At 38.2% G+C, this 25,711-nt stretch overlaps 1 protein-coding gene across 1 annotated transcript in view; it reads left to right on the forward strand.

The window, feature by feature from the left end:
• PTPRZ1 (protein tyrosine phosphatase receptor type Z1) overlaps positions 1-25,711 on the forward strand; it is a 184,606-nt gene that overhangs the window by 140,550 nt on the left and 18,345 nt on the right. Inside the window, exons 15-22 of the mRNA XM_069976577.1 lie at positions 11,521-11,606; positions 12,455-12,475; positions 12,748-12,844; positions 13,782-13,864; positions 16,102-16,236; positions 17,133-17,267; positions 20,927-21,090; positions 25,296-25,431. Of these exons, the coding sequence (XP_069832678.1) occupies positions 11,521-11,606; positions 12,455-12,475; positions 12,748-12,844; positions 13,782-13,864; positions 16,102-16,236; positions 17,133-17,267; positions 20,927-21,090; positions 25,296-25,431 (857 nt within the window). The remainder of the gene's footprint in view (positions 1-11,520; positions 11,607-12,454; positions 12,476-12,747; positions 12,845-13,781; positions 13,865-16,101; positions 16,237-17,132; positions 17,268-20,926; positions 21,091-25,295; positions 25,432-25,711) is intronic.

Consider the following 25,711-nt stretch of genomic DNA (forward strand, 5'->3'; position numbering starts at 1 on the left):
AAACGCCACAATCTATAACGATTGCAGCGTTTAAGTCAGTGACAGGATAAGTACCTGTCACTGATTGATTGGGACCCCCTGCAGCACAGCTTGATCACTTTCCTTGACAAACGGAGATCTCCTTACCACCAGCCTGTCAGATCGGGGAGAAGATCAACAATAGTACTGATCAATGCTATACTTTCTAATGATTGCATATTTAACAGTAAAATAATAGTTTAAATAAAACCCTTATAAAATAAATCCCAAGATAAGTTTAAATTACCTCCTTTACAATTATAAAAATAATATGTAAAAAATAAATTAATAAATAAACATATATTATTATTTTTTTAAATGATATTTTATTAGTGGCTTATGTAATATTTGAACATACATATTGAAAATTCATTACATATTCAAAAAGAAAGTCGCTCACAGGCAACAAAGGATTGTATGTTTACAATATCATACAGATACAATGAGCCTTTGTAATAACCTTAAAAGATATATTATCATATACAATACAACATAGTCTTACCAAAAACGTAAGTAGAAAAACAGTAATTTATAATATCACCTTAAAACATGGTATAGATGTCAGATATTCAAATATGCTACCAATAGAATGGAGAGAATTGTCTTTAACAGAGAAAGGGAAAAGCTTAAGATATTTGGAGTGCTCCCAGAGTTCCCTTTTGGGCGGCCATGCAATACCAATCAGTGTCCTTAAATTGATTAATGACAGAGTCTCTCTCTTCTATAGTAAAATCATGAATTAGAAATTGTGTCCATTTGGACATAAATGTTTTTGTTGATTTTTCTTTGGTGCGCAATACATCCAAAAGTTCCCAATGAAAGATCTCCTTCAGAGCGGAGATTACCTCAGAAATGTCTGGTAGAGTATCCAGTGTCTTAATAAACATTTCAGGGAAACTAATAGAGTTAAATGAATTCCTTTAGAAGTAAGTAATTTAGGAGAGGGAGTAGTAGAGTCTATATCAATAAAATGAAAAAGATAACTAAGAGGGAGAAGTGGTATGGCATGGCCCCAAGTGGACAAAAGATAGAGCCGCACAGAGTCCCAAAATTCCTGCACTCGCGTGCAGGCCCAGGCACGATGAAACAAGTCTGCTTTAGGAAGTGAACATTTCGGGCAACTGTTTATGTGAGAAGTGTGGGAGTTGGAAAAAGGAATATTAAAGGCATATATAGCCTTGTGTATAAAGCGGAAATGTATTTCACGTAGAACCACATTGGGAGTGGCACAATGCACTAGTTGAGATCCTCTCAATATTTGTTGGGTCAGATCCTCTGAAAAAATTACGGAGGAACATTTTTTGAAAAAAATTTGTCTAGATAAATTCTTTTGAGAGCGTGATCTGAATTCTCCATATGTATGTGATAAAGAATTATGAACCGGTGGTGTTGGGAATAGATTATCAAATTCTATATCACTTTCTGCTTCTGCTATGTCCCGCACTCAAGAAATTCAATTATAGAATCGTATTGAGGTAAATTAAATGAAGACAATTTAAATCGTGTTCTGACGATATCCCATGATAAGAAAGTGTTGGAATTAGTATCCAGCAGATCCCCAACAGAAGAAACATGTGCACTCTGCCACTCTGAGTAATCTAATTTGTCTGAGTCAGGTGGGTAAAGTGGTGAATGCCACAGAGGAAATCTTTTCGATAGGCAAAAGGGTAAACCATATAATTTTCGTATCGCCTTCCATGTGGCAATGGTGTCTTTAAAGATAACACTTCTCTTAATTTCTGGGGGTAGTTCTGGTAATTTAGCATGTAGCAGGGTGGGTAAAGGCCAAGGTGCTGCTAAAGCTTTCTCAATTAAGATATTGGAGAAATATGACGTGTCCATAATCCAATCTTTAGCATGGCGAAAGAGAGCGGCTAAATTATATAATCTAATATCTGGGCATTGAGCGCCACCTTTAGAAGTAGGGAGACAGAGAGTGGAATAGGCAATACGAGGTCTCTTTGATTGCCAAATAAATTTAGTGAAATACGATTGGAGTAGGGAAACGTCAGAATGTTTGAGTAAAAGGGGTATTGTTTGCATTGGATATAACAGTTTTCCAAAACACATCATTTTGATTAAGTGGGTACGTCCTAGAATTGGCAATGGTAGAGATTCCCATCTCTGGAGATCTTGTTTTATTCTCTTAATTATAGGGCGATAGTTCAGGGAATATAGTGAGGAGGGAGTTCTGCCAATCTGGATTCCAAGATAAGTAATGTAGGATTTAGCGATGGAGACCCCCGCAGGACCCGAAGTAGACCTCTTATGTGGAGTTAGGTAAAGAAGTTGACTTTTATGTATATTGATTCTATACCCAGAAAAGGAACCAAAAAATTTTAAGGCATCTAATACTGCCGGAACATGTAGATCTGGGTTATCTAAATATATTAAAGTATCATCAGCAAAGCATGTAACTTTGATGACTTGGGAACCAACCCGTATGCCTGAGAAAAAGTCAGAAGAAATAAGATATCTAGCAAGAGGCTCCATCGCCAAATTGAACAATAGAGGGGATAGGGGGCAACCCTGTCTGGTACCTTTTCGTAAGGGAAAGCTATCTGAAAGGAAACCCGGGGTATGAATTCTAGCTTTCGGAGATGTGTATATTGTGGAAATAAAATCTTTGAATTGACCTGTGATACCAAATTTTGTTAAGGTCATGTCCAGCCACTCCCAGCTGATATTATCAAAAGCCTTTTCGGCGTCAATTGCCAACAGACCTGGAGAGTGGCTGGAACGACCCCCAGATTGGACACCAGACTGGGCCGCTAGTACCGTTCTTATATTAGTGACACCAGAACGTCCTTTTATAAAGCCAACTTGATGGCTGCCTATTAGTGATGGTAGGATGTCTGCCAATCTATTGGTCATAATCTTTGCCAACAATTTTAGGTCTACATTTATTAAAGAGATTGGCCTGTACGAATTAGGAGATGTCGGATCCTTCCCCTGTTTATGTAGTATTTTGATATATGCAGTATCTCCCGAGGGGAGCATGTGATGGTCAGTCAGAATAGTTTGTAAAGTAGAAAGAAGGGTAGGGGAGATGACAGAAGACATAGATTTATAAAATTCCGCACTATAGCCATCAGGGCCTGGAGCTTTGTTATTTTTAAGTGTAGAGAAAGTGGCAGTAATTTCCTCCAATGTGACTGGGGCGTTGAGAGAATCAAGAGAAGGGGTATCAAGAGACGGTAGAGTTAATGACTCTAGAAAGTTCTTACCAGCAGCTAGATCAAGCCTATCTTTGGAATATAGTGAGCGGTAAAATTGTTGTAAAAGTTGTGATATGACTTTAGGATCTTTTTGTACATTACCCGCTGTATCTTTGAGAGCAGGGATATGTGTAGTAGGTCTACGTCCTTTAGCAAGGTTAGCTAACATTTTCCCTGATTTATTACCATAGCGGAATAAACGGGATATGTATTGATCTCTATATATAGCATTGAGTTTTTCCTGTGCAATTTCGAAAGCTTGTCTAGCTGCTGTCCATTTAGATTTATTGTCAGCTGTAAGGGAAGACAGGAAAAGAGTGTATGTAGAGCGCAGATCTTGGGAAAGTTGAAGATAGTTTTTACGTGCTTCACGTTTCTGGGCAGCCACATAAGAAATTATTTGGCCCCTCAGAACTGCTTTTGCAGTCTCCCAGAAAAGTATTGGGGATTGTGTATGTTCAGCATTGTTAGAATAAAAGTCTGACCACCATTTTTTTAATAGTTTGATAAATGATTCATCATTAGCTAAATGAGAAGTAAATCTCCAAATAATATCGGATCCCTTCTGAAAAATATCTCTTAATTGTAAACTAACAGGGGAGTGATCCGAAATTACTATATCATGAATTTCAGAGTCTTCTACTCTGCCAAGAGAGTCCGGTGACACTAAACAGTAGTCTATTCTTGACCAGGCAGTTTGGGAGTGAGAGTAAAAAGAGTATTCTCTACCATCTGGGTGTAGATGACGCCAAGAATCAGATAGGGAGGTAGAATTAAGGAAGTTGGATAAAATATTATCTGATGAAGTATGTACAGTAGGGGTCTTAGTTCTTTTTCTATCTTCAGTTGTATTAAGAACAGTATTTAGGTCTCCACCAACTATTTTAAGATTTTTGTCATCTTGGAGAATGAGGTTTTCCAATTTAAAAAAAAAATCAGGTCTCTGAGTGTTGGGACCATAAACGTTATATATGCTATATTTGCCCGCTGGAGTGTCAATAAGAAGATGACATATCCTGCCTTCATCATCTTGATATTGAGATAATACCGTACAGGCTAAATTTTTATGTGTAAGAATAACTACCCCGCCTTTACGGTTAATAGCTGGTGAACCATAAACTGCACCCACCCAAAAACGTTTGAGTCTGAAATAATCCAATTCAGTTAAATGTGTTTCTTGCAATAATACTATATTGGCCCTAAGTCTCTTAAGGTGTTTCAGTATAGAAGTCCTCTTAGATGGGGAACGTAGTCCCTTAACATTCCAAGTGATTAATTTCATACAATATTAATAGAAGAGGAGGTGTTAAGAAGAGACCCTGGAAGCACAATAACATAGTGGGTAACCCTTTCAGGCAGAAAAAGAGGATAGCATGTAGCATTTTCAGACAAACTAAAGGTGATATACCTAAGAATAAAACAGTAAACAATATAAACTAAGCGAATAAAGTGAGATGTGGACTTCACTTTTTTCGTATTGTCCAATGTTCGGAGCATTCGCAAACTCCGCATTATGGAGAAGAAATAAAGAGAAAGAAATAACTGGTGGAGAGGTCACATCAACCTCCGCTCCACTAAATGAGTATATATTAAAATTAAAGACATACACATCCCTACCCTCCTGAGAAATGTGTGAGTTGTCACAGGGAAGCAAATAAATAAAATAAAATAAAATAAAAGGAAGAGCCAGTATATAATGATTAGTACTTAAAGAAGTTGTACTTAAACCTAAAACCATACAAGGTGGAATTATACATATACATAGATATACATGCACACACACACACACACATATACATATATACATACATAAATACATACTTACACATAGACACACACACCACCAAATGCATTACTACCTAGACTAAAGAAAATAATAATGTAGTAACAAGGTGTCCCTAATATAGTATTTAGTCAACATATATAGGGCTAAATAGAGAAAAAATACTCAGTTTTAATGAGCAGCATAGCGTCCAACAGAATAGAGATGGAGTTCATAATCATTCCATTTTTTCTACCGTGTCAGTAGGACTATCCAAACGTCGTCTCTTGTGCTTGTCTTGAATAGGTGGAGTGAGACCCTTTACATCTTTAAGGGAAGAAATGGCTTCCTCAGGAGAACTGTAAAGAGAGGCTGAACCATCCGATTTGAAAACTTTCAGTATGGCAGGATAAAGAAGAGCAAATCATATTTGATTTTTTACCAATGTCGAGCAAATGTGTGCAAAAGCTTTACGTTTTTGAACCACTGCTGCGGAGTAGTCATTAAACATGAGGATTTTGTGGCCACGAATTGCAACATCAACTGTAGATTTTTTAAAGCTTTGTAAAATGTTGTTTTTATCATTATAATTCAGATACTTGACAATCACTTGTCTGGGTTTCTGTTCTTTTTTATTTGCATCTTGCTTTTGTTTCGCTGGTGGGGGTCCCACACGGTGCGCTCTTTCCACAGTAATGTGACCTGGGATACCCAAGGCTTGGGGAATTTCTAGAGAACATATAGCATGTAATTGCATGGCTGGAATGGATTCAGGTAAACCTATAATACGTAAATTGTTGCGCCTAGAGCGGTTCTCTAGATCATCAGTCTTTGTTTGCAATGAAAATGTGACATTCATATTCTGTTGTAGTTTTATTTTTGTAGAATGTATTTCATCTTCTAACAAGCTGACTCTCTCCTGAAGTTCAGTAATCTGTGAGGTATGTGTTGCTATATCTCCCTGTATGGTTGCTAGGGAGAAAACTATAGTGGCCTCAAGAGAGGATTTTATGTCATTTAATATCATTTTGGACACTTGAATTGCCAGTGCCTTGCAAGACATATTTAGTCCTGGTATTATGGTGTCACAGAGGTCCGGCACTGGGGTTTGTGAGGTATGTGTTACCTCTGTGTGTGCCTCAGCAGCAGCACCTCATGTCAGCGCCATCTTAGGTGTCCCTGTGACAGAGCTGTGAGGTAAATGAAGGAGGGCTTATGGGGAGGTGTATAACTGGTTCCCCGCTTAATGAAGTGGTGCCTCCGACTCCTCGGCACTTAGAGAAGTCAGAGATGTGGTCCGGCAGGGCCGTTAATGTCAGGAGTCAGAGCGGGGAGCGATATTATGAGCGGAGGGTGGAGGAGCTCACTCACACTGCTGCCATCCCATACGCGCCGGAACCGGAAGTCTCCTTATAAATAAACATATTATATATTGTAGTGTGTGGAATTGTCCAATCTATTAAAATATAAGAATTTTGTTTCTGCATGGTGAATGACATAAATGAAAAGAGGAAAATAAAACACCAGAATTGCTAATTTTAAAAAAAATCCTCAGAAAAAATGTAATAAAAAGCGATCAAAATTTTTCTTTTACACCCGTATGATACCAATCAAAACTGGAAAGAAATTAGCCGACACCCAGCCCTTAGGGGGAAAAAATAAAAGCATTATGGCTCTTAGAAGGCAAGGAAGAGAGCACTGCTTCTTTGTGACCTGGACATCTGTGCATCAATGACCTTATGAAGGGGTTAAATGAACTAGTTTATTCATCCTATTATTAAAAATCATACATGGGTAATTATTTACATTGCCCAATCATAGTAAATACTTGACATACTTCATTAACAGGATTTTATCTGCTAATTTGCACAGATAAAGGCTATGTTCACACAACATATTTTTTAATTTAATAATGGCCGTTCTTGCAGATTGCAACACCAACCGTTATTAATTGAAAAAATACATTGCATCAAAGTCTATGGAATCCAGGCCAGAGTGTAGACACACTGTATACACTCCGGATGGAATTTCTTGCGGCCGCACTGAAAGCAGACATTTCAGTTTTGTGCGGCGGCTATTCATTGAATAGTGGCCTCACAAAACTGACAGTGCAGACAATGTAAAGTGCAGCTCTGGCCAGGCTTTAAATTTTATGGTGTGAGTAATCGGAACACGAGCCGGAGCGGCTGGTGTCAAAGAAGATCATCCCAGCTGGTACTGCAGTACTTCACGGATGATCTTCACTGCTGCTGAATTCAGAGCAAGCGGCCGCAGAAAACTGACGTCAGTTTTTTGCAGGGCTGCTAGGGATCCCGGCCAGAGTGTATACTATGTGTATACACTCCAGCCGGGATTCCATAGATGGCAGCACTACTTAAGTTGCGTAGTAATCATGACCGTTGTTGCAAATCGGCAACAACGGCCGTGATTATTACGAAACTTATGTAGTGTTACTATAGCCTCAGGCTATAGTATAAACTGTAAAAACATTTGCCATATTTCATAGATTGCAGCAACAGCACAATCCGCTCCCCAGCTGCCTGCTCTGATCCTTAAAATAGACTTCCATTGAGATACGGTCGGGGAGTTAAAGTACAGGTTGATGCTGTCTCTCCCTAATACACAATATGTGCCTGTAGTGCACGGGTGCTGAGAAAAAGGTAAGTTTCTTACCTTCATCCTCCACACTGTTTCTAAGCAGATTATAATTAAAAACATAGGCTAATAAGGCACTTTGGTGCACTGTGGGCACCCATGGCCAGCCTGTCACGTCTAATATCAGAGGAGTGGGCGAGTCTGGGGTAGTCCCACCCCCAGTGAATCAAACTTCCTTATTAGCCTTAAGGATTTAACTATAAACTGTGCAGAATTGGCGGAGGATGAAGGTAAGAAACTTACCTTCATCCACAGCTCCCTGTATGCAATAGGGACATATCAGCCAGTTAGATTCATCTAACCTGCTGATAGTTTCCTTTTAAAGATTTTTACTGCAGTTTTTACTTCTGTTATTGTCATAGGGGTGAAATCTTCATAAAATATTCAGCCAATTAAAAAATGGGGGGGTTTAGTGGGGGAGAAGAAATATGAAAGAAATATGACAATTAGTGGTACAAAGCACATAAGTACAAAAAGGTAGGATGGGGAGGCCATGACCAAACTTCTAAGTTAACAGGCCTCAGACCAAACATTTGAATAAATGGGCAACTCAGATTAAACCCCTCTAAGTAAATGAAGACCTCAGACTGGACCCCTTAGTAAATGTAGACCTCAGACCTAAATAAAACACAGATGCCAAACAAAAAAAGATCACCTGCACCTCTGCCATTCGGGTGTCACGGATACATGACTGTGTTAGCTCCTCACGCAAACTTCTAAGAATCCATCACCACAGTCCTTTCAAAGCATTTCCAGTGTTTGACACACTCTTGTTCAAGATATGACTTGAAGATACATTTCCTCAAGAAGAGTGTGTCAAATGCTGGAAATGCTTTGAAAAGACTGTGGACATGATGATGGGGAAAATTTTTACTGATATTTATTTAGTTGATAAAGAGTGTGGCACTGGATAAATGATTGAAAACCCACACAACAACAAAAAATACAAAAAAAAAAATCTTTTATGAAGATGGTGACCAGAAATGTCCAAAAACATGACATTTAGCACATAAACCAGCAGAAACAACACAGTACTTTGTGTGCCATGTACCATTTAAACAGAGTAAAATAAAACATACAGGAATGGTACCTGTACATAAAGAAGGTCCATGTGTAAGGGGATGGTACAGTCCATCTTTATTTCACCTCATGTGTGGCATGTGTGCTTGTCTTCTGTGATCCCTGTGTCTCCTTGTTTTCCTTCTCAAAATGATTCATGTCAATGGTGGCTGCAAAGGGTGGCATCATTTAGGTAAAGGGAAGCCGCAAGTTGAGAATCAATGATTCTGATCTGATGTGTTCTGTTTAGAACACAATGGGGGGAAGGGGGGGGTTAGTAATTTCACAACTCCAGTTCCTATGTAGTCAGTTTTTGGCATCTTCCAACAAGTTAGTTCTTTGCAGTTATACAAACTTTAGTTTAAATACATTTGAAACATATTTATCAAGCCTTTACATTTCGTAACAACTGTCTACTGGTTAATATTTATTTATTGCATTGCACAGCTGCTTTCCTGAGCGAATCCTTCAGCGCTTTCATTTAGCTGTTATTGCTTGTTACTGTATTTGAAGCTAATTATAAAACACACACCTGCTGCCAGATGCCGCCATTTAAGTGTGAAGGTGGAATTGCACATATGTGGATTTTTTTTCTTTTAGGCTTTCAAGATAATTCAATTTTAGTATTCATTTCCACTCATCTATGAAGTAGAACAGATGGGAGCTAATATCATATCAACAAATTCTTGTTATCTTAAGACTGAGTTATTAGGTGGTCTAAATGGTGAACATCTGTTGATGTAAATAACAGCTCTGCATTAATACGTTGATGTAGCTTTGTCAAAGAAAACACTTAATAATATACATACTGTGAAATGATATTTAGTGCACGGATTTCGAAACTCTTTTCCACATAACTCTCCAGAAGTAGTAGAAGTACAGATGTGAAATGGTTTGAGACATGTTCGATCACTTACATTGAAAATGTCTGGAGAGCTCAGCAGAGACAAATGCTTGGTCATGACTAGTCCATTTTTTTTTAGGAAAATCTAATACATCAGTTGCACAGCTCCATGCAGTTTTTTAATCTCATACAATTGTTATTTTGTCATTCAAACTAGGAAACATCAATTTAATTGCGGATGACTTGTAGATGCTCGCAATGAGAACTTAGCAGCTTCTTAAATGTCCAATGAAGATTGCATTTTCTACGATACACATGTATGATATTAGTAACCTCACCCAAAGAAGTAGTGTCAAGAGAACTTCCTTGGATGAGAGGTGTCTAATTATTTACCAGTTAGATATACCATCTGCATCTTTCAGTTGGATTCCAACCAGATTAAAGTCTGCTTGGAATTTGTTTAATTTCTCCCACATTTACATTGTTACACCTACATGTTATGCACATGCCGAGTTTTAGCATTGCAAATTCTGTTCCATTCAGTGATACCACACTTCACAATGCATAAAAGATTATTCCGTAGAAAGGATTCTAAACCTGTTTTGGCCCAGGTCAAAAGCCCATTGGGGGAGATTTATCAAAGGGTGTAAAATATAGACTGGTATAAACTGTCCACAGCATCCAATCACAGCTAAGCTTACAGCTCTGGTAAAATGAAAGCTGGGCTGTGATTGGTTGCTGTGGGCGGTTTACGTCTATATTTTACACTCTTTGATAAATCTGGGCCATTGTGTCCATAAACTATAGGTATAGCCAGTTCTGTTAATAAACTACTAGCAGTTTGTAAATTATACAAATGCATAGGTTTATGGAAACTACACTAAAAATAAAGTAGAGCTAAAATTTCCAGAAGAAAAGCTGTAAATAGGCAAAAGTTTAAAAAAATGGGGCTAAAGTAGAAATAAAATCACAAAATAAAGTCCTTAAATTAAAATTTTATAGACCAATGATTTCTGACCTTATTACCTTGGGACCTTACCTTATTACCCTTTTTAAAAATGTCTATTCCATCCTCAAAAAGGCAACACATTCTATTTTAGCGTCCAATAATAAAAAGGTATATCACAGTCCAATTTACACAATAAGAGTAGATGAAATGCGGCACATCCCATGACTTTCATGAAATAAAGTTTTTTTGCATGAAGATGGTGAGTGTCGCATTTCATCTACTCTTATTGTGTGAGTTTTACTATTTTATTATGTGATTAGGATTTGTTGCCTGCTATGCTAATAGCAATGCCAAGCAATTTCATGCAGGATGAGGTCAGCCACCCAACCTGTTGTAGAAGTAACAGATTTTTCTGCTGCCATCTGAGGTAAAATATTTTACTCCTCCTGTATACTAACAGTTCAATCCATACATGTCATTACTTTCTCTTCTCCTTCCCCCAGTTCTGAGCCTGCTGCTTTCTGCTGAAGACAGAGAAAACTGTGTCTGAGCTGTTCACTTTCCTTCCAAGGGGGGATCCCTTCTGAGACAGCTCATGTAAACAGTTTACCTGGCCAGCTGTCTCTGCACTGTGTATTGTTTGAGAGTTAATCTAAGGTCAAATTACTTGTGATCTTACTGTGATTAAACCTCCTGGCCTCACAGAGTGCAGAAACAGCCACACAGGGACACTGTTTACATGAGCTGTCTCAGAAGGGATCCACCCTTGGAGGGGGAGTGAACAGCTCAGACACAATTTTCTGTGTCTTCGACAGAAAGCAGCAGGTTCATAACTGGCCAAAAGAGATGGAAAAGGTAGTCATATGTATGGAAGGAATTTTTTGTCTCCAGGAAGGGGGGGATTTAACATGTATTTTACCTGAATGGAATGCCCCTTTAAATTACTTTACTAGAATATACAGAAGTTCAATAAAATAATCATATATCTTGTACATCTTTTTTTTCTATTTGTTAGATGATGTTGGAGCAATACCTTTGAAGCAGTTTCCTAAACATGTTGTCGAACTACACACAAGCAGTGGATTCACTGAAGAGTTTGAGGTATACCTTACAAACAATGGTGTTAGACTTTTCATTGTATTTATGATTACAATAAGCATTCTTCTAATGAAATTATCAGCTAGTAGGTTACATATTAGTCATCATGTAAGAGTTTGAAACTGTCAGTGTTTCTAGATACAGTAGGTAATATGTATATTTTTGTCATCTATCAATTGCCTTTCTATCTGACATTTTGTTTACAGTATCTCTAGCTATCTTTTAAAATGATGTGTTTGTTTTGTAAAGATGCATTACTTCTATAACAGGTAGTTTTATTGGTTATGACAATAAAGGATTTGCTAGCCACTGGATCAAGTAATATAGCACATTATCTTTGAATGAATCAATGGTTGTTCATCAGGAGTTTGACTACCATCCATTTATTTAGATAAACCATACTGTATATTCGTTCATTCATTGACGATTGCTAAAACTATGGTCTGTATAGTGTTTGCCCTCCACACATCATAGGGAGGAGATTTTAAATGGTAATCTCATTCTTTCAATAGCCTCCATAACAATGATGGATGTGGTACTGGATTCAACAGTGCCAACTTTAATCGCATGATCTTTAGTTTATATGACCAGAATACTTTATAATACCTCCATTGCTTAAAACATATTTTGATCTATACACCTGCCTATTCACTTTTTGTTTTAATGTGGTCATGCTTTGTTTTTAATGTATGTGGGAACAAAATTCTAAAAATATTTATGAACTGTCCCCATAAATTAAACATTAACACAATCATATATCAGTTGCATTTTGTTTTGTTTTTTTGTTTGTCATTCCCTATTTTGTTCACATTGTAAAATTTATGTCATTTTTTTATTCACTCCTTCATTAGACACTGAAAGAGTTTTATCAGGTAAGAATGTTTTGTTGTCATTTATTAGAGTAGCTATGCCTGAATAGCCTATATTTCATATCACATAGCCAGTTCCAGCTCTGTCTATGAGATTATTATGGGTTCTGTATTTACAGAACACATAATGATCCATAATAGATTCATTTTATTATGGATTGTGATGGGCCTACCTGTCATAAAATGCAGCAGAAGCCTGTGTAGACAGAACCTAATGCCAGGATGAACATAGCCTAAGTGAATGAGAGAGAATATATTTTTGTCTTCATTTGCAGGAGGTTCAGAACTGCACTGCGGATTTAGGCATAACATGTGACAGCTCAAACCATCCAGACAACAAGAATAAGAACAGATACATAAACATTGTTGCTTGTAAGTATGTAAAAAAAATAATCATCTATGTATAGAGAGATTTTTGAAGTTGGTATGTTAGAAACATGTTTAATAGGCAGGTGTAAGGATCTGATGTGCTGCTTACCTATTTGTGTCAGATACTACAGACACTGTGGGAGGTCTTGTGGGGTCAGTTTTTCTATAGGTCAGATCAGTTTTGGCAACACCAGGGGAACTATGTAATTATAGGCTGTTATCTTAATAGAATGCTTGATTACTATGTGATTTATCTATAACTATCTATTTGTCTATCTATGAAATTACCTTTTAGTTATCACTATACTGCTGATGACTAACATCCTTGTGAAAATTCTCTGTGTGCACAGTATTTAATGTATGTTTCTGAGCGAAAAGGCTTATGTAATTTTAGTTTGTGGAAGGGATATCTGCAAAATTCAGCATTAATCAGTTCTGTGCATTATTGCTAATGCTAAGTTAATAATTGAATTTAATGATACACTTTGTTGCTTATGGTGACTCTGGTAGACTCTAATATCTTGGGAATATATGATCACCTAATCTTGGAAACCTACATGGCCGATCCTTCTTTCTCTCAACATAGAAGAAGTCATACACAATAGATGTATGTTGTCTTGTATGGATGGCCAACTATAGAATCATGGCCTAGATCACAATAATTGCTTATGTTTAAGCAATAGGCTGTCTTACTTGCTGTGCTTTGTTGTAAATTTCACTTTAGGGCTATGTTTACACATAGTATATTGGTCAGAAATTTTTTAACCAAAACCAGGAGTAGGTTGAAAACACAGAAACTGAAAATCTTTCAGTATTTGGCTACAAATACTGTCAGAAATACTGACCAAAATGCTCTGTGTGAACATAGCTTAATAGTAATAACAGTGACAACACTCATATTGCTACTAAATTGTGTTTGCTTAAAATGTCTCCCTTAAAGATGATCACAGCAGAGTTAAACTTTCACAAGTAGGAGAAAAGGATGGGAAGCCGACCGATTACATTAATGCAAATTATGTTGATGTAAGTAAACATACTGAATATTCGGTCTAGAAGACTGCCATTCTAGTGTTATCTGCCTTATATACAAATAATAAAGTTGCATACAGGGGCATAGCTAGGATTCATGGGGCCACATAGCAAGAAACTTATGGGGGCCCCTTGAATCCTGTATGGACCTCCAACCTACCACCTCTCCTGATGCACATGCTCACAGGACCCGACATGCTGGGGATCTGGGAGAATGGAACGGCACAGGACTACGCCAGCCACCGGGTACTGTAAGTATCTGCATCCAGGGAAAGGAGGGGGCTCTTGTGGCTGGAGGTCCAATGCCAGTGTGTGCCATGAGCCGTAACAACCATAGAGGCAGACCGTGCTTCATCAGGTGCTGCCCGGGCCACACGGACCCCAGAGCAGTCGCAGGGTCTGGCTCTATGGTAGCTATGCCACTGGTTGCATAATATCAAGCACACTTTCATCCAGATTATTAAAATAGACATGGATAATAGTAGGTGTCGTGCTGAGAGCTCAGTAACGTTTTATGTTGCATGCTTTCAAGGTTGTGCACAATGCCACTTTTGCTTTTTGCTACTAGTAAGTCTGTGGCATTTCTGATGTGCTAGATCTGCCCTACTCAGTTAAAAAAAAAAAAAATATATATATATATTTAAGATATATATATATATATATATATATATATATATAATAAATATATATATTAAAGTGGAAGCATCTAGGAACAACAACAGTCTAACCACAAAGTGGTAGACCATGCAAACTCAGAGCAGAGCAGTTGAGTGTTAAATCTTGTGAAGCATAAAAATCACCTCTGTTGCATCACTCACTGCTAGAGATGACTGAACATTGGAAAATCTTAGGTTCTATCAAACTCAAAAGTTGTCAAACCTTCCACATTTAATTCCTGATGCCTTCCTGGTCCGTGGGGAAGCAGGAGACAGCCCAGGTACCGCCTGGAATTCTAGGATTCAGCTTATTGCCTAGGCTGAATCCTGGAATTCCAGGCGGTTCCCGGGCTGTCTCCTCCTCCTTCATGGACCGGGAAGGCATCAGGAATCAAATGCGGAAGGTTCGACAAGTTTCGTGTTCGATAGAACCTAAGATTTTCCAATGTTCGGTCATCTCTAGCAGTGAGTGATGCAACAGAGGTGATTTTTATGCATCACAAGATTTTCCGATGTTCGATCATCTCTACTCACTGCAGGCTTCCTAATTCTCCATAGAAGTGACATCAGCTCAGGAACTGTGTGTCCCAACCTTCATCAAATGGGTTTCCATGAATGAGCAGCTGCACACACAAACTAAAATCACCATACACTATGCCAAGTGTTGGTTTAAAGAAGCACCCAGGTTTCTTTTTTAATTTGCCCCCCGGCTGCAGGCCAGCATGTTTACTCAGCTGTGGTGATCGGTTTCCCATAGCACAGCACCATTATAGTGCTCTGACGCCATTCAAATCCTGCTGGCGCCCACTTGACCTCATCTCTGGCTGGGACGCCTCTAAAAAGGTCAGAAGTTGGTGTCTTCAGTGCTTCCCTAAGAGAGCCATAGAGATACTTTGAAGACACTGTCTTCAAAAGCCCTGGAGAAAGAAGAGGAGTCAGAAGAAATGTGACATAGATGCCAGTGGGATCCGAACGACATTGGAGCACTGGGATGGTGCGATCATTACAGGTAAGTATACCTACCAGCATGCGGCCAGGGAGCAAATGCCTACATTAATATTTATATCAACCAGAAAAACTTTTTGAATCGTAATGTGTTGCGTAAAAGTATATGTCTTTCTTTTAGACATAATTTTAAAGCTAACATATAGAATTAGAAAAGGGCTTCACATCCTTCCAATAAATAACAAAACAGCTCAGTGCTGGGACATGTAGTTCAAGGACTGGGTACACCTGATTAAAGGTCCACAACTCATCCACAGAAGTAAAAGTAAAGCAGCACAAACTGATTTTATTCACCCAACAAGCAATATACAAAAGCATTCCAATCCAGAAGAAAAAACATATTATTGTTTGATGGTTGAATAAAATCACTTTATTTCACTTTCTTTGGATTGCCCTGTTCTGTGGATGAGTTCCAAAGACTTAGGTGTCATAAATACCTAGCCTTAATCTAAGTAAAAAATTAAATTACTTTGTAAACATATCTTTAAATAAAATAAATTCTACTCAAATTCCCAGATACAGACATGTAATGATGCAATTGATGCTAACCTACAAGTTATTTCTCCTAAGGGTTACAAGAAACCAAAAGCCTACATTGCTGCCCAAGGACCACTTAAATCAACTGCAGAAGATTTCTGGAGAATGATATGGGAACACAGTGTAGAAGTTATAGTCATGATTACTAACCTGGTTGAGAAGGGAAGAGTAAGTATACTAACATGTCAAACGGAATTTTAATAGAATTTTTAGAATGTATGGATTCAAAGCTGATCAAAGAGTCCAATAGATTGGGCTCACTAAACTTCTATTCTTAGTTTTCCATGTTTTTTACCATATGCTTGAGTGTGCCACTTTGGGTTAACTTAACTTGATTTAGTGGGACAACTTATTTATGTCCTGCTCCCAGCATAGGACATAACTAACTGATCAAAGGGTCTGACTGATGGGAAACCCCCTATCTTGAGAATAGTCTCCCTGAGAACAGAGTGGTGGCCATGCATGCACACCACAGCTCCATTCATTCTCTCTGGGAGCCACTGGCGATAGCTATGTACAACGCTCAGCTATCTCAGACGTCTCCCATGGAGAATTAAAGAAGTACCACTTCATTTAGTAGGGAGAATCAGGTCCCCATCCTTAGGAGTGTAGGAGTCCAGCACAGTTAACTATGTTTTTATTGTCATTTAGGCTGTAGAATCCCAATATTCCCTGGTCAAGGAATGAGAAGGCACTTTTGACATAAGCTTCACCCATAAAGGTTTATATACTAACATCACATTAAAGGGGTTATCCAGTGCTGCAAAAACATGGGCACTTTCTTTCAGAGACAACACGACTCTTGTCTCCAGTTCAGGTGCGGTTTGCAATTAAGCTCTATTCACTGCAATGGAGCTGAGCAGCAAAACCCCACCCAAGCTGGAGACAAGAGAGGTGCTGTCTCTGGAAGAAAGTGGCCATGTTTTTGTAGCGCTGGATAACCCCTTTAAAGATGTAGGACAAGAGATCTGATTTTCTATACATATTTGAAGTAAAAACTAAAAATGTTTAAAATTTTGTTCTGGATGAACTTCTAGTAATGTTATTTGTTTGGTGATTTGTAGAGAAAGTGTGACCAGTATTGGCCAACCGACAGCAGTGAAGAATATGGTACATATTTGGTTACCCATAAAAGCACTTGCGTACTGGCATATTATACTGTGAGAACATTTACACTGCGGAACACCAAGATCAAGAAGGTTTGTAGTAGAACTACAATTTTAGTTTTGTGACTTTACATTATTTTTTATTATGCATTGTGGATTTTTACTGACCCATCACAACTGTTAATGGATCCCTATAGCGCATGGAGTGCTGAGGAAAAGGAAATTTTCTTACCTTCAGCCTCTGCGCATTTTCCGTGCAATTAGTAGTTTATTCTTTATGTCAGTTAGGCGTTTTGGTGCACTGGGGCGGGGCTGTCGCTCTGCAGATATTGTTTAGAAGGGACATATTTGCATATGGATTAAACTCTTAATATTGTCAAAATGGCAATGAGGATAAGGGTTAAAAAACCTTACCTACATCCTCAGCATCCTGTGCGCTATAGAAAGATATCAGAACATTAGATACTTTTAACCTGCTTAAGGGTTTAAATAAAAAATATTGTTAAATAAGCTCTTTAAGCACTAATATAGGGTGTCATTTATTGTCAATCCCTTAGAATCAGAGAAAACAAATCATAATATCCATAGTAATAGAAGTGGACTCCTATAGCTTTTAACACATTAATGTGCCATAGGTAAAGGTTTGGAATTTAGTTTCTTAGTATTATATAATATATAAGTTTTGTGGGAGTATTCAGTTAAATAACATTCCTAACTAATAATATATTTTTTTCCTCTTCGCCTTTGAAGAGCCATAAGGCTAGGTTCACAGTACGTTTTTGCAATCCGGATAAAAAATGGATTGCAAAAACGGATGCAACCGTGTGCATTCATTTTTCTATTGACTTACATTATAAAAAAAACGGATCAAAATGGATCAGTTTTTTTTTTTGTATGGACACAAAACGTGGTCGACCTCATTTTTCTGTCCGTAAAAAAAAAACGGATTCGTTAAACGGATTGCAAAAATGTAGTGTGAACCCAGCCTAACTCATATTTTTGGCTGCCATTGTAAGTAACCTACACTGCATGAGTGAGATGCAGAGGTGCTTATTGGAGCCCTGAGAGTGCAGGCAACCAATTTAAGGCTGCAGTTTGCTAATGTGTGTGACATTAAGGCAGTTATATTTGACTTACGGTGAGTGTCAGCTGCTAACAGTCAGCGGCATCCACCTTGTTTGAAGCGAGCGCTGCTTCTGAACCTGCCACATATACTCTGTGCATCTCCAATATTTTAACATCCAGGAGCGTAGCCCAGAGATGCCCCCGCAGCCAATAATTAGCCTGTGTAAAAGGGGCAATGATCAGCCAATGACCGGGCAAACACTCGATTGTCGTCAGATCACATGTTTTGAATTTGCCCAAAACTATATCTTTATCAGCAGCACATCATCCTGTGTAACCAGGGGTTTGTGCAGCCGAGAAAGATAAAAATAAACTGACAGCACAGAAATATACATATCTGTGCTGTCAGTTTCCAGATCACAAGCAGCAGTGGATACATACCAGCCACTCTGCTTGTCATCCAGCATCTGTCTCTTCAGTGCTCGCGCCGGCTGTATTTTCCGGCCCTGTCTCCTCAGGCTGTCAGTCATTCAGGAGGAGGAGGCGGCCTAAAGATACAGTCGTAATGAGGACTGGAGAGACGGATGGCAGATTACAAGCAGCGTGGTAAGTGTAGACTGCTAGTGATCTAGAAAACTACAGCACAGATATATACATATCTGTGCTGTCAGTTTGCAAGGTTGCATGAGCAAGCGATACAAGGATCATTCATGCAGCCCATCTGCTCCATTTCTTGTGTAAAGGCACAGCAATCGAGCCGCCGATCTTGCCGATCTGCACATCTAAAAGGTCCATTAGGGTGGTATTACATGGCCTTACAGAGATCGGTAGGTGACTGGTTCACCCACCTCTGTGTTCTGTACTATATATAAATGACGACTGGAGTGATAAATATATATATATATATATATATATATATATATATATATATATAAATAAAGCACTTTCTATAGTTTGTCTGAGCCTTGTTTCCATAGATTGTAAGCTCTTATGAGAAGAGCCCTCATTCCTCATGTTGGACCATTTGGGTGTAAGGCTATGTTCACACTACGTAAAAGTACGGCCGTTGTTGTACGGGTGAACAATGCCTGTTATTCTATGGGATCCCGTCCGGAGCGTATACACATAGTATACGCTCCAGCCAGGATCCTGCACAGGGCCGCAAATAACTGACATGTCAGTTTTCTGCGGCCGCAATTCAGTGAATTGTGGCCATAGGAAACCCTGTCAGTTCACATAATGAAGCGAGCGGCTCCGGACGCTTGCTTCATTGTGTGCAGGGGGGATTTCTGATGCGGGCGCGCGCTGATGCGCCCGCATCAGAACCCTGCGGCTGAAAGAGCCACAGATCACGGGATGATCCGTGCAGAGACCGGCCGTTCCGTGACCCGGCCAGGTCATAGAACGGCCGGTCTCTATACGTAGTGTAAACATAGCCTAATATTGTAATGTCTTTTTCTGTTTATGTACCCACACAATTGGAAAGTGCTGCAGAATATGTTGATGCTATATAAATAAATAAATAAATAAATATTATTATTATTTGAAAATGCTGAACTGAAAATACCTTTATATAACAGCACATTGCTAAATATGTATGCTTTATTAAATATATTCATTCAAAATGATTGGTTTAAAACATACAGACTTTTATAGGCTGCAACCCAAGCGTGCTTTGGTTCGTCCGAACGCTCTGCATTTGATTACCAGTGGCTGAAGAACCTGAATGCACCCCTAAGGCCGTTGTATCTATGTTTTCCAGGACTCCCTAGGGCTGCATCCAACTTCTGCAGCTACTGGTAATCAAATGCAGAGCGTTCAGATGAACCTGTGCATGCTTGAGGTTCGTTCATTTCTAGTCAGTGTCTGCACACATTGTGCACAGACAGCTGTTTTCCTATAGCGCACATTATTAGATTAGGAATACGCCACATTTTATGTTTGTTTCTTTTTAATGTGTGTGAACATAGCCTTTGTCCTCTTTAGAGCAGATCTCAAGAGTTCCCAAAACATGGTTTAAGATACTTTATCGCCTATCATATCACAATGAAAAGGCTACACAGTATATTGTCTTTTAGGCAATAGAATGCATTAGTATTTTAAAAAGAACAGCACTGAAGAACTAGGCTAAAAAGTAGATTGTACATAGATAGTTGTATATAGGGTGGTTGTAAATAATTTTGTCACACATTTTTTTTAGTTTTTTTCCCTTGCACTTACATCTTGCATAGCTGTGAGGAGAGAGCACATGTACCCTTCCAATGCCTGCCTATATACCCCCCCCCCCCCCCCCCCACACACACACACGGATACATCTTGTCTAAGGATTCCTAATAAAGGTTATATTTTAGCCTTAGGGTGTGATAGAGATGTTCTTTAGTGATTTTCTGATTTCAATTTTCACACCATTGGGCATAAGTTAGCATTTTGAGGTTGGCAGCGGCCTGCATATGCTCCGAAGTGGTAATAGTGGTATAGTATTTTAGTCAGTCAGTGCAGCTGCAAATTCTCTACCCCATGTTGTCTACATGCATTCGAAAACACCCAAACTTTTACCTTTACAAAACAAACTTTACTTTTTACAAAAGTTAAAAAATAGAGACAAAATAAAACAGTTGTGTTAGATAGTAAGTAGAAATAAATAGAATCATGCCAGGAATTTATTATAATTTTTTTTACCCCTACAGGGTTCCCAAAAAGGAAGATTGAATGAGCGGGTGATAACTCAGTACCATTATACACAATGGCCAGATATGGGTGTTCCTGAATATTCTCTTCCTGTTCTGACATTTGTAAGAAAGGCCTCCACAGCAAAGAGTACAGCGAATGGACCAGTCGTAGTGCATTGCAGGTAACTTGTGGTGATGCGAATAGTTTTGTTGATTAAAATACATTTCCTTGGGAACATTGTAATTCTTCTAGGTTAAAATAATGCAAAGCATATGAACAAACATCATATAAGCATACAAAGCTATCTGCTTATGGTACAAGTTTGTATAAAGGTGACAGTTACCTCACAAATTTACATACCCAGGGTCGATTTGTATTCTTTTCTGATAGTTGTAAATAAGGTCTTTTCTTTTCTTATGTAGCCCTATCAGCAAAAAGCAATGCAAATAGAGAGAAAAAAAGACGTGACATGGTTTTAGAGGTAATATTGCTGAGAAGAAAAGAGAAAACTTTAAAAATGTACAAGACAATCTTTGAGTACAGACATAGCACCACAGCAACCAAACAGCACCACTGCTGGGTGAATAGATGCGAAAAACTTACTATTATATGTGACCCTAATTACAAGGTAGAAGATAGGTAGAATTACAGGTTATGTTCACTCAGGTTAAAATTTCTGAAGAAAATGTATGAAGAAATTCCAACAAAAATCATGTAGAACTTGGTGCAGGCCTTTTAGGGGATTTCACTGTGGAAAACAATAAGCGGATAATAAAAAATACCAAACTCACTTACTCTTAGGCTACTGTGGTAATGCTTCCCAGTCCCTCTCCTTTTTCTGTATAGCTGGCCTATAGTGATAATGCATCAAGACAAGTACTACTGCAGCCTGTGATTAGCTTCAGTGCTCATTTGTTGTCACGACATGTCATCACTAGATTTCAGGTCACAGAAATTAGTGGAGGACAAGGGAAGCATTGCCATGGCAGGACCAAGGTATTGGTAAGGTAAGTATAGTACCTGTCACATTGAAAATACAGTCCAATCTGTGGAAATCATGTTACAAAGCAAGAAGAGCTGTGCAGATAGACATATCATTTTGTAGGAAAACTTTAAAGATAATTTGTCATTTAATCATGTAAACCTCTGCCTTCTCCAGAGAGTCAATGATGTACCTGAAAGGTAAATCAAGGCTTCCCTCTTATCTCTTACCACCCATAAAGTTTGATCTAGCTCCATATGTTTTCTTTTTGTTCATTAAGTTGCAGATCCAATACATTGATAACCAACCTCCACATGCCAGCTATAGCGCTGTGCTGGGAATCATGCCCCAGTACAGTGCAGCCTGTTGCATCTAGTGCATTTTCTCTAGCACTACAGTTGAGTAGTAAAATATTTGAGTCCTTGTTGCTCGAGTCAAGCATTTTTTCAATGCTTTAATGCTAAACCAGTGGGATACTTAAGCATTTTACCAGGTGTCCACTACTTGAGAAAAAAGAGTGCCTTGTTAATATAGGGAATTTCAACTCTTAATGAATGATCATTCAGAATTAAAATGTCCTATTTGTTTGGCTCTTTCATTCCTTTGAACAAAATATACAAAATAAAATATAATTAAAATTAAGGCAGCATCTGCGTATTCTCACTCATCACTATCCAGCACTAACTATGTCATGCCAGTGTCCTCCATGTCGGCCATCTTATAGACTCACCATAGAGCAGGGCAGCACAACCTGGAGGAGGGAAGTAAGATTTTAACTTTATGAGGCATACAGGGAGTTGCTGTCAGTAAGTGCTGTGAGTACTAATACTGTACACTGAACAATTTTACTATAATAATATTTTTTTCTTTCAAATCAACTGGTGCCAGAAAGTGCCAGAGATTTGTAATTTTCTTCTGTAAAAAAAAAATCTCAAGTTTTCCAGTACTTCTCAGCCATTGCATGTCCTGTAGAAAGTGGTGTATTCGTTCCAATCTGGAAAGCAGGGGAGGTTTTCTTTGGGGATTTGCTCCTGCTCTGTGCATGGACAGAGGAGGCAGCAGAGTGCACTATGTCAGACTGAAGAGAATACACCACTTCCTGCAGGACATGCAGCATCTGATAAGCTGAGATTTTTAATAGAAGTAAATTACTAATCTGTGGAACTTTCTGTGACCAGTTGATTTGAAAAAAAAAATGTTTTCGGTGAACAACCCCTTTAAGACTGGTGCAAATGAAACATAGAATTCAAATACAAAATCATGGCTAAGAACTCAGTCTTGGCCATAAACCATGAGCCAAGGACTGCGCCAAGGTCAGAACAGGCACGGACATAACATACAGGTCAAGTTTTTCCTGATATGCTTTATGTTTAATATCTTCTACCATTTTTGTAGCCCTTCTTTGGAGCCTTGCTATTTTATCAATATCTGTTTGTCAGTACATGCATTCTCAATTATTTGTTCAACACTAATATATTCCAAAATACTTCTGCTGACTGGAATTTTTTTTTTATTAAAACAACTTAATCCTAACAGTCTGGATATGTTATCAGTATTGTACTTTCACTTCCTTAGCCATAATTTATATAAAAATTCCCCATGCACATTCACATGTAAACTGTGGGTAGCCATGAACCATTCACTGAAACTCTGCAATTAAAATGCAAAGGTCAGATATTCCTTGATTGTTATGTATGTATTAAGAAAAAGCAAGCACATATTCCTCCGTTCATTCCACTTCTTCCATAATAATGCATTAACAGTCAACGTGACAGTCAACGTTTTCAGGTTCCCTCGTTAATAATGGTGGATCTTTTCTCTTAATTCATATTAGAACAAAAGCTTATGTGACAGCTTTTGTTTTCTATGTAGGTAGTCATTATTTTGCCTCCTGAAGGGCTCTCAACACAAATACATTGACTATGCTTTCATTTCATACACACACTAATACACAATATCGGTATGCATAAATGTAGATAGTGTACATATGACATTGGTTTAGTACATTAGCAGATAATAGACAGTTCTCTGTGTCTTTGTTGATTTGAGGTAGCATAGATTACAGTGAGCAAATCTGAATTAGGGGTTGTCATAATGGTTATCTCTAACAATTCTTGCAGCCTGTGCCAAACAATGAATGCGTTCATGACACCTACTATGACAATAATATGCCTTTTGTAAATCATTAGAAATAGGGAATTAAGGCTATGTTCCCACAATATCTTTTATTGCCATAATTGCAGTTATTTGTACTCAAACGCCTGTGGGTTGTGGGAACATAGCCTCAATGTACCATGACTAGATCATGAGGACAATTCCCTATTCTTTGTCTGTGCTTACACAAAATAAAATACGACAAAAATATGCTGTATGCCGTTAGTGAGTACAGGAGTAAAATGAATAAACATACTCATTATGAATGACCTGTGATTTTTTTGTTTGTTCTTTCACCTGTTCACACTTTTTTTTTTTCCACACAATTCACTTTTAAAATTATGGCCGTAGTTTGGTATTATTTTATTGTCTGGGAATGTAGCCTTAAGTGAAAATGCTACTCGGAGTAGTTTAGCATCTTTTCTTTGTCTTTTTTACTTGTTGGTTGCAGAGAAGACTCACTTGACCAAAAAGGAGGGGGTGGGGAAGATCTATGCCATGGCAGTGTCTTGTGTTCTGTGGCTTCTCCCTACCACACCAGCCTTGATTGATTACTTTATTTATGTACCCACCCGAAGAGAGATCTATCAACAAGGGCTGGTGGAGTGGGGAGAAGCTGCCAGGATCCGCCTTAATGGCACGTGGTTTAGGTAGCATAAAAGTCCTCACAGAATCCCTTCAAGCTTGCTTTTATGTGATTTTTTTTTTCTGTATCGTTTTTCTCTCCTCTCTGGCATTTTTTTTGGCTGAGGCATTTTTTCTAAAATGCAGCATGCTGAGGGTTTGGTGATTTTTTTTTTCCGGGCGATTTTTTTTGCCCTTCAAAATGCAGCTTTTCTCTCCCATTTTATTCTTTGGAATCCTACTGTTTGTCTCAAAAACACCAAACGCAAAAAAAAAATAAATGAATAAACCAGTCACACCTAAAGTAAAAAAAAAACACTAGGAAAAACAAACAATCTTTGGCAGCTTTTCTGGTGTTTTGTTGGAGGCCAGAAAAATGCCACACAAAAGCTGTGTGTGGAGCCACCCTAACAAATAACTACAGATCAAAAATGTGCCAATGAAAAAAGGCATAAATGGGCATTCATTATGAATGCACCAGGATCATTCTGCTGATAGTTTCTCAGTTTTGTAGTAGCAGGTCTCAGTCTGAGTGTCACATCTTTAACCCAATGCTTGTAGATGTAAAGAAGTCTTTACAGCTAGGATTCATCTAATTTATCCGTTTTATCTGTTCTCCATTCCAGTGCAGGTGTTGGTAGAACTGGAACATATATTGTCCTGGATAGCATGCTTCAGCAAATTAAACAGGAAGGCACTGTAAATATTTTTGGATTCTTGAAACATATTCGGAGTCAAAGAAATTATTTAGTGCAAACAGAGGTAACAATGTATTTTGCTAATATTTCAAAACTGTCTGTCCAAATATCTATCATCTGAAAATCCATCTATCCAACTGTGTCATAACTATTACCGATTGGTCTGTCTAATATTTATTTATGCAAGGCTATGTTCACACACCATCAAAAAGACGGTTGTTGTTATTGGACGACGTCATTTAATGGCAAATAATGGCCATTATTTAATAACAGTATTAGGCTATGTTCACACAACGTTTTTTTGAACCCCGTTTAAAATGATATCTTTCATTTTGAGTCTAAAA

This window comes from Dendropsophus ebraccatus, chromosome 1, assembly GCF_027789765.1.
Source record: "Dendropsophus ebraccatus isolate aDenEbr1 chromosome 1, aDenEbr1.pat, whole genome shotgun sequence".
NCBI classification, from domain to species: domain Eukaryota; kingdom Metazoa; phylum Chordata; class Amphibia; order Anura; family Hylidae; genus Dendropsophus; species Dendropsophus ebraccatus.